Source organism: Mya arenaria, chromosome 11 (assembly GCF_026914265.1).
Source record: "Mya arenaria isolate MELC-2E11 chromosome 11, ASM2691426v1".
NCBI lineage: Eukaryota > Metazoa > Mollusca > Bivalvia > Myida > Myidae > Mya > Mya arenaria.
The window spans coordinates 7,576,687-7,586,482 of NC_069132.1; the positions used below are offsets into that span (position 1 = coordinate 7,576,687).

General features: G+C 34.4%; 1 protein-coding gene across 1 annotated transcript; it reads right to left on the reverse strand.

Annotated features, from left to right (window-relative positions):
- Positions 1-385: 385 nt before the first annotated feature.
- LOC128207214 (globin-like) lies at positions 386-6,867 on the reverse strand. Its single transcript, XM_052910013.1, has 3 exons — positions 6,398-6,867; positions 1,398-1,623; positions 386-1,040 (listed from the first exon to the last, which is right to left on the reverse strand). Exons 1-3 carry the CDS (start codon positions 6,628-6,630, stop codon positions 909-911), a joined length of 591 nt encoding a protein of 196 aa, XP_052765973.1. The 5' UTR covers positions 6,631-6,867; the 3' UTR covers positions 386-908.
- Positions 6,868-9,796: the final 2,929 nt, after the last annotated feature.

The following is a 9,796-nucleotide window of genomic DNA, read 5'->3' on the forward strand; positions in this document are numbered from 1 at the left end:
ATTAAAATAGTTTAGGTTGGTATCATATTACTGAGATCACATGACATACACTGTTGTCATATGACATACATTGTGTTCATATCAAATAGTAAGTTGTCACAAGCCATAGACAGTGGTCACATGAAACACTCTGTAGTAATATGATATTTACTGTGGTCACATGACATAATAATTATGTGAGATCGAATTTAACGATACAGACAGTCATTTAATTTTGTAAAATACATAACTCAACGTCTGTTTTAATGTATCGCAGCTCCTTTTGCGCAAGCGCTTGGTAAATTATTTACAAAGGGTGTGGTTGTCTGAAGGCATTTGAAGCTAACGTCATCAACGGGAACATAAAATAGATTTGCAGATAGGAAAGCGACATAATAGCATTGATTGGAAAAATGGACACATTTATAAGGTTTATTTGTCAATATTAGTTTTTATTTTTTTTTATTTTGTTATTTGGGGGCTAAATACAATTTAAACGACTTCTTAAATCCATCCGACACAGATAAGAATCTATATTTCTGCGTTTAACCCATGAAAATGTAACATTAAATGTTAAATAAACCAATTACCTGAAAATAGAAATATTAATACATTTACAATATATAGAGAATAAATAAAAATGGCGATAATTTCGAAAAAGCGGTATTCGGATAAACGATGTGTAAATGTACATTGCTTTATATTTCAATTTCAGGTTTGACACCCTTGATGAGCTGTTACCCCGATGATAGGCATGTTAATGATATAATTTGTTAGTCATTGTTAAAATGGTATGAATTCTGAATCAATATCAGACTTTCCGCAATCACTTCAGTGTTCACAACCTTCTCGCAGGAAATAGATAAAACCACACACCAATCATAGTTTAATCCATACGTTTGCGTCTTATTCAAATGTATTGTTTAGTATCAGAAGGTCATGGAGGCCTTCATGATGAAAGCTATCAACTTAAAAAGGTCCGACCACGCCTGTTCCAGTTCCGGAGTCCACTCGTCGTCCAAAACAGGCTGAATCGCCAGGATAAACTGCGGTCCGATCAACTGAAATGCCAACACAGGTGAAGAATGAGGAAATGTATCCTTTAGCCTTATTTGGAGCCAGTTTGAAATCTTATCTGTACACGATATGATATGCCTTTTATAAACTTTTCTATTAATCTCTAGAAACAGATAAATGTGTTATTCTAAAATGTCAAAGGCGATTAATATATATTTTTCTTTTTATTGTTTCATTCAGACGCTCCACTAACTAACTACATGGTAATATGTTGAATCACTTTAATAAATAAGTGCGTGTTATGGATCCAACAATGATACATGATCGTTGGCGATAAACGTGTAAAATACATTTTACATCTGCTTTGAATTATCCTTGTTATGAACGACATAATGACTTACATCCATATAGTCGACCTTGGCCGTGTACATAACGTGTCTTGAGCCGAGTTCCTTGAGGATTTTAACGACTTTATCTGACTCGTATATACAGCTAAGGCACTTGTCCACAGTACCCATCACCCGCATGGCGTGTGAGCGGAGCTGGTTACTCTGGCTGAGGTCCTCTGGGCTCATACCTCTGAATGGCGCAAAAACGTCCTGTACGTCTGGATGACTGGTAAACAGCCTGTTTAATAAAAATGTATTGTCATTGTGAGTAGCCCTGTCCTAAGAATGTAGGTAAAGCAACATAAAATGAAAAACAGCCGCGTATGTTCAAAGCATGCATTTTTCATGTGGTACACGAATATCCTGGCACTGATTTATTTTGCTGCGTTCCTGATATGTTATTCGAAATACCTTGTGAACGAGAAAAAGCATTGATTGATGACTACTCTTTTTATCAAGTTTGTGCACAATATAAGTACATGTATTTTGAAAAGAAGCTGTTTTTGTAGAGGATCACAACATAGGGTAGACTGTTATTAAACATTCCCGACCGGGAATTTAAGATAAACACATCATATGCAAAACCAATGAATGGCTTTGAGAGAATGTTAACCATCATGGTATTGCTGAGCCAAAAGAACAAAACACCATATAAATTGCTTCCTTCGAAGATAACACATCGCATTAAGTGGCTAAATTAACGATAAAAGTCCGTATACAAATGGAAACTACAGACACAAGCACAATAGCAAAAGCAAATACGATAAGCCTATTTAGTGTTCAGACTAATACCTCTGCTAATTGGATTGCAGCATATATTTACATATAAGCATTTATAAGACCTCTGACAATCAAAAACCCTTAAAGCAGATTACAACCGTACAATTTCCATTTTGTTGAGAGAACGACTAGACCTCCAGATTCCAATTTAGTAATTTCTTGGTTTTTATTAGTTCAGTAATTTAGAAGCTTGCGCATTCGCACTGAACAGTAAAGAGGAATTCGTGAAGCATTTCTTGCTTAACACTAAACATATGTTTCTTTCTTTTTTGGTCTTCTTTATTCTTCCATAGTTCTTATCCAAAAATTCAACATTCACTAATTTTCATATTCAAAAACCGGTTATATAGGTGAACTGCAATGTTGGAAAGCAAATATTGCAGAAGAAACACCAACAATTATTTTATTCGTTTGAGGTACCCCATAGTTGACCCTTTACCTTAAACGGAATACATTGTCCAGGTATGCCTTGTATAAAATACTGGCGTATTATTGAAACTAGTATATACGCCCCCAATAGAGCAACGTTAATCTCAGATGAATATACCAATCGGATCTTTGTCTTATAAATACGGAGTACTAGGGTTATACCGTTACAAAACTGCTCCTATCAAAGAACCTTGCTGCACTTTATAATACAGCACAGCAATAGTGATCTGGTGAAAATATTACCTAGATCATAAACAAAAGGAACTATTTGAAAAATAATGATTTCCCAGTCATTCGTATTCTGTTTATCCTTAATGAAATATATTGTCCTCGCAGTCAGATATTTTGTTGTCACAGTCACAACACGCCATGGTATAGTTTGTCCTTGCAGTCAGAATATCCGGTTTCCGATGCACAAATATGTAAAATTCAGATGATTGGAGACCCCATATGTTTTGGAAATTCGTTTACAGAAAAAGAAACATATTATTTACCGAAAATGATATAAACGGAAAATATTTGGACTTCAAAGATTACAAAAATATGTCGTTTTTAGGGATCCGATATCTTAGTTATGACTGGGTGACCTTGTGTCGAATTCCTTTAAAGTAACTTAGAAGAGATCCTTCGGTTAAATATTAGAAGTTAATCATGGAATAGTTCGAACATGAAGTGCTGCTATTCATTTTTTTAGGCTAAGGGATATTCAAATTTGTTCATTTCAATGTGGCTTTCATTCAATTTAAAGACAAAAGCACATCTGTAAGAATGACAAGCAGATGGAAATGAATACTAATTCGTCACGAGACCAATATCATCTTAATCATAACATTTGTTATTACTTCGCATGATGCACGTTACCGATGATGCAAGAAATCTGAAACGATTTCCCGTATACTTAAAACGCAGCATGCGGACAATTTATATTTTCTTTCGTTAACTATTCACAATGTAATGTCATGTGCTTATTTTAACACGTGTCAAGAATGAAACGAGCAAATTAAACTCGTTTGTAGATATATATAAACGCGTGTACTAATATGTCCGGCAGCCCGTTGAAGGGAATGGATATACTGGAAATTACAGAAACATTGACAAGTAGCCATTATAAAGATAACTTTGATAAAGACCGAGTTTTACATGGATATAAGCGTGCACGTTCTCTTTAAGACGTCACTGCACTACCTAGATAGATGTCTGTTAATTTCTGTTCAGCTTATGTGGTAAATTGTACAGACATGATGTTACCAGGTCAAAGAAATATAAGACCGCAAAAAGCTCATTTCGCATTTAATTCACGCGTGAATAGCTATAATATGCGTATCATTTTAGCTATTTATGTACCATGTGAGCTTAAAGCGTTATATGTGCGCATTATGCGTACCATATTAGCTATATCCGTACTATGTGTGCTATATGCATATAATATGAGCTATATCCGTACTTTGTGTGCAATATGCGTATATTATGAGCTATATCCGAACATTGTGAGCTATATGCGTATAATATGAGCTACTTCCGTACCATGTGTGCTATATGCGTATAATATGAGCTTTATCCGCACTATGTATTGTATATGCTTATCATGTTAATTATATGCGTACCACTTGAGCTTTATGCGAACGACGTGCGCTAAATGCGTATAAAGTGCGATATTATGTAAATTGTGAGCTATGTGCTACCATAGTAGTGTACCGACACCGAATTTTTATTGAGTTTTTGCAGTGTGTTTGATTAGCTTGCCAACACGCCGATCTCACTTCGTTTGCTTCAATTACATATTTATTATGCCACAACAAATTAATCAGTTGTTTGTCAGATTAACCGCACCTCTATTTTACGAAATGCAAAAATAAAATGTTTGGCTCCACACCTAGAATTTTGCCGATACTGTTTTCGTTGTATTTCTTAAAAAGCTTACAAAATAAATGTTATGTTATAAATGTTAAATACATTCTTTCATTTTTTCAATGAAAATGAGCAATGCCTGTTTGTAAAAAACTCCTTATAAGCCTTGTTTTAAGAAGGATATCTTCAAATGAACCGGCTAATTTCATCATTCTCGGAGGGAAACGGAAGTCGATTACTTGAGAATATCAACAATAACGATTCGGTAAACGTATTTACTTAAATGGAACATATTTGTCAAACCTACTGAATCGTATGTTTAACACATACAGTTTGTACATACTATCCTGAAACTGAGCCTGAAACCATGTTGATTAAGACCATATGGTAAAGCAGCTAATTTCGTTGAAAATTACTGGCATTTAATTCGGACATGTTGAGTTTTCGGTCATCATTTTGACTTCTCTTTTTTCGACTTCTCATAACTAACAGGAAATTATATTCCACTTTTTTCATTTTACAAAACTAAGAAAGAAATATTTGGCACTCTGAAAGCACGAAGTGTGATTGTGCTAGGCACTTCATTATCTTTTCGGGTCTCTGTGACAAGACAAGAAATTGGATTGATAATTTTTTTCAATCTTAGCAGTAAAAAAAAAGAATCGGCTCTGTGATTTACAGTTGACATTTGTCACTCTACTACTGATTCTGAGGTAAAATGCTGTGTAATCAACATCAGCTTTCGACGACTCAATTTACAAATGCATTTTAGAGAAGTAGGTTATTCGACCTTGTAAAAGTGTTCAGATAACATGTCCTTATCTACTGGGTCTTTTGCATGGACTGCTGTTGCGCAAATATCTATATTTACCTTATGTCAACTTCTCGGTGTGTAACAATGTTAAACTACTTTTAGTGATTTGATTGCATGCTGTACCAGTGTGAATAATAATATGCAAACAAAAACTGCTTTTGTGTTTGTTATCAAATATGTGAATGTAAATCATATATACAATTTTTAGAACTTTAGAATGCTCTTTCCTTTTTTATCAAAATCGCCTTTCGTTCTTTTTTTATCAAAATCGCCTTTCGCCGCTTCGATATATCTTTACAATGAAGAACAAAGTCGTTGTTGTTTTTTAAATCGTACACTCGCCCTACCTGTTTCCGAAACACCGGAGAATAAAGAATAAGTTTGTGTGGCCTTATATTTAAACTATTCGCGATCAGAGATATATATTCATTCATTCCTCAATGTAGAGCCAGGAATTTTTTACTTAAAATTCATTACTCAAGTACGTTTTTTATTTAAAGGGAGTACGTTATTAAACATTTTCTCAGTAAATGATTAGTTTTCGTGATCATGTATCCTTTTTTATGTTATCGAAACTATAACTACCACAGACTAGGCAACGAACCGAAGATGATTTGTTAACTTAGCAGTGCCAACATGTTGAGCTTGGTTTCAAACCGGATACCATTTTGTTTTAGTAGTATGGTTTTTGTAACGGATATTTTCTGCTTTGAGCAATTACTTAATGCTTTGTCTTCATTTTGTTAGCGAAGAACCACTCAAATAAAAAGTGTGAAAAATTGAAATAATGTTCTTAACAAAAACTACCAGTGAAATAAAACCTGATGACGGGAGAATATGTCCAGCCTAATTTCCAATTGGTCGATTAGAAAGCAATACAACTCCATCAGGTGGACAAGAGGCTATGTTATGTGACTCAAGTTTTAGTGAAGCCATGCCCTGCGCTCTCGAAAGACCTTAAGTATTAATTGTACTGGGACAGGGATCAACGATATTTGTGAGGAGTGTTTAAAACGCGGAGCATATACGCCACACGAAGAAGGCGGTAACTGATAAACTAAAGAATTGCCAGTTTGATAGCATCTTGTAAATATTATAAATCTAAGGTAAAATCAAATGAAAAGAAATGTAGCCTACGTACTTCATAAGCATATTGATACCAACTTGGTCCATGTCGGCTTTAACAACTGTCCACGACTTGGTCACCAGGTCTTTTTGACAGTCGGTGAACTCAGGCAGTGTCGGGGTCTGGCTGTTCCCGTTATTGTCTCCATCACCTGTGTTGGCAGGCAGGTACTTTTTACGATACTGGGTATTCACTGACTTATTCTTCCGTAGGGCTTCTTTTCGTGTCTTTGAATATATACATCCCATGTTCAAATGATGTTCTGTGCAATCACTCACTTTTTAGAAACATTTACCCGACTATTCCAAGCATGATTATTTTCTTATAATCCGCAATTATTTTTAGAAACTATCCAATAGCTACCCAGCCAATAAAATACCTGGTTGTCTAACGTATCATTATTTTTAGTATTAATACACAATAAACACTCTGAAAGACTACTTCTGCTTAGTAAGAAAACTCGCGCTGAAACTAAACAGACATGGCATTTGTTTCGCGAACGTTTGTAATCGCAATCATTTGCTCACTGTGGAACATTCACACAGACACAAGAAATCTTTGGGATCTGTCATTTGAATTTCCAATACCGTAAGACCTGCCGGGAGTAAACGACCCACCAAACCAATATACATGTATTGCCATCCACAGCAGTTCTTTCTGATGTGCAATGTGGTATTTAATACTGAACAGCTTTTTAGCTTCGTAGATTGTCGTTTATTTAACATTCATGGTCTGTCGGACTATACTATAGCAGCAAACGTTTGTAATTTTATATGGTTACATTTAAACTTAATTTGAAAATTGATAACGTCGAAAGAGTTATCGTATTGGCTTGTGAATAAAATGTTTATGAGGTTGCTAACACATAGCGAAAAATGCAACAATAATATTTTATAAGATTATATTAATATAATTAAAAAACCGTATTACTTAGCTCTTTTGGCTTGCAATGAAAATAATCAAAATCATGCTTTGTTGCAAATCAAGGACAAAATATTTCGCCATTCTTGTCGAAGCACATGTATGAGGCTGTAGTCCTAAGACCTTAAAACAGTCGTCTCGCTTTTCTTTATTCTTTTTGCTGAACCGTAAAATGATTATATTTGTCACTTTTTCGTATATGTCAAAATGAGAAAAATGGTATGCAGCTCCTTTAATGGGCCGAAATGAGATTCTAGGTCTATTTTCACATGACTGTTATTCCATATTTTATTATGCTTCAGTGGATTATAAATATTCACTTCGACAGAGCAAAACTGGTGTTGTACTACTAGAAACCGTCTGCGGGGCTCGTTAAATTAAATGAACTTAAATTAAATGATCTTAATCGTATCTTCAATGACCTTAAATCTGTATAAACGTCACAAATGTCCTACAGTATAGCAATCAGTTCTTAATGCAACTTACTGTCCCTTCCGATCTGTTGTCTCTTCCCTATTATTTTAAATGACCTCACACTTGCCTTTCATGGATGCAATATCGCATGATCTTATAATTTACACAGGTGCATACTCATCAATTACATTTTATAGGTATATCTTATATAGTGACAAAGGCAATAACGTACATTCCAAAAATGATTAAAGGCAAAGAACAGCGTATGTGCGTGATAACAGCGTATGAGAGCAACACGTTGATGTATTCATCAAAATGGAATTATTTTTACCATATGGGCATGGAACAAGTCTTTTGAAATTTAAAGTAAAATTACAGATATTCGTTAACTAAGCTTATCGGCCCGGCTTTGACATGTGCATTGAACGTAATGTGACATTTATACCCACTAAACATGCCAGTACGGATAATGTATTACCTTTGTGGGCCTGTCACCCGAAACAATGTTCAGCCTACACATGTGTTGGGAATAGTAAAAACATAGAACTGTTCATTCTAAAACAAAGTTTTACGTTTGACCTTTTTCAGTCATAATCAATAAATAATGATAAAAAAAAGTAATGGTAGCATGATTTAGGTCAAACTTCTATTGTGAGGTTGAATTATATTCATGAAAATAAACACGTTTACCACGATCAATTGTTACTGTACATTTGTTGTTTTTTTACTTGTATGTGATTCAGTTACTTGATGTTTTAAACTGTCTTTCTGCACGTTCATAATAGCAGAAGGGCTGTCAAGCAAACTTTGCTACAAATGTTTCCTGGATAGCGGGATTCTCTTCATTGAAATATGCATAATGCTGTTTATATTGCATGTAACGCAGGCTGGTGAGTTTTAGATGTGTCTGAAAACATTTTAGCTATCATTGGCAGCACACCCTATTGGAAACAGTGAAGTATTTCGACTTGTTCGCGTTTATCCATTCTTTTGCACGGTTCATTTATTATCAATTGAATATTGATGTTATACATGTTATATGTGCGCTTTCTCATTCTTTCCATTGTGTTTGAAGTAGATGACCAATCACATCTACGTATTGCATTGATGACAGTTTAATGTGAAGTCATTTACAAAAGTACGGAAGATACAACAGAGTGGAAGAGACAGTGAGATACATTGAGAACTGATTGCTATACCCTCAAACACTGTTCAAGCTCCATTAAGATCCAACTGCACGAGCAATCAATATATTTCTAAATACATTTAGTGTACGTTTTTATGACTCGAGTTTTCTTGGAAGACATCGTCGTATGTGTCGTAAATATGTCTACGCCACTTTCCTATTTTCCCAGGAGAATTCAGATTCTAAATATTATGTGGCTGCAATGTAAACGTTATTTTAAATGACTCTTACAGAAAGAAGTAACCAATCTAAACGATATCAAACATTGTTTTAATTCTGATCACTAAATAAACTGTATCTAATGAAAGTAAACTAATATTTACTTTATGAAACTTGTATATTCTATCAGAATATTTTGATGAAATGCCAAATACTTCTTTTCCTAAACAATGTATGAAACCTATGTTTTCTGCGTCTAATCTGAACAATTTAAAAATGTCTACTGGGTTTTGTCGTTTATAGATATTACTGTGATATGCATGAAGGCGAAATACATTCATAAATTTGTTCTTTTTTTAAGTATTAAATTTCATCCATTTCTTCTTTTATAATCAATATTTTTTTCTTTACGGACAACATTCCTACAATCGTTTTTCCGATCACATAAAATTAATCTGAAAGCACCTGTTTTATCAATATTGAAGATTCTAAGTGCTTCTCAATATCGGTTTCGTGCAACAATTCAATCATGGTCAAACCCATTTTCATTACTATTTGTTTACTTCAGTTTAAATTATACTTACCTGCATAAAACATTCTTTAGAAAACAAAGGGCCGGATACACTCCGTAGTGTGTTTGTAAACATTAACAATATCTTTGCTCGGGCAATCCAAGTATAGGATTATCTGTATTTCAGCAAGTTCCTTTTTCCAGCCGATAAACTCATGCTCTT

Coding starts and splice junctions, on each gene's coding strand:
- LOC128207214 (XM_052910013.1), bottom strand. CDS start 6,630: ATGGGATGTATATATTCAAAGACACGAAAAGAAGCCCTACGGAAGAAT. Junction 1,624..6,397: donor GGTATCAATATGCTTATGAA/GTACGTAGGCTA, acceptor TTTATTAAACAG/GCTGTTTACCAGTCATCCAG. Junction 1,041..1,397: donor CCAAGGTCGACTATATGGAT/GTAAGTCATTAT, acceptor TTGGCATTTCAG/TTGATCGGACCGCAGTTTAT.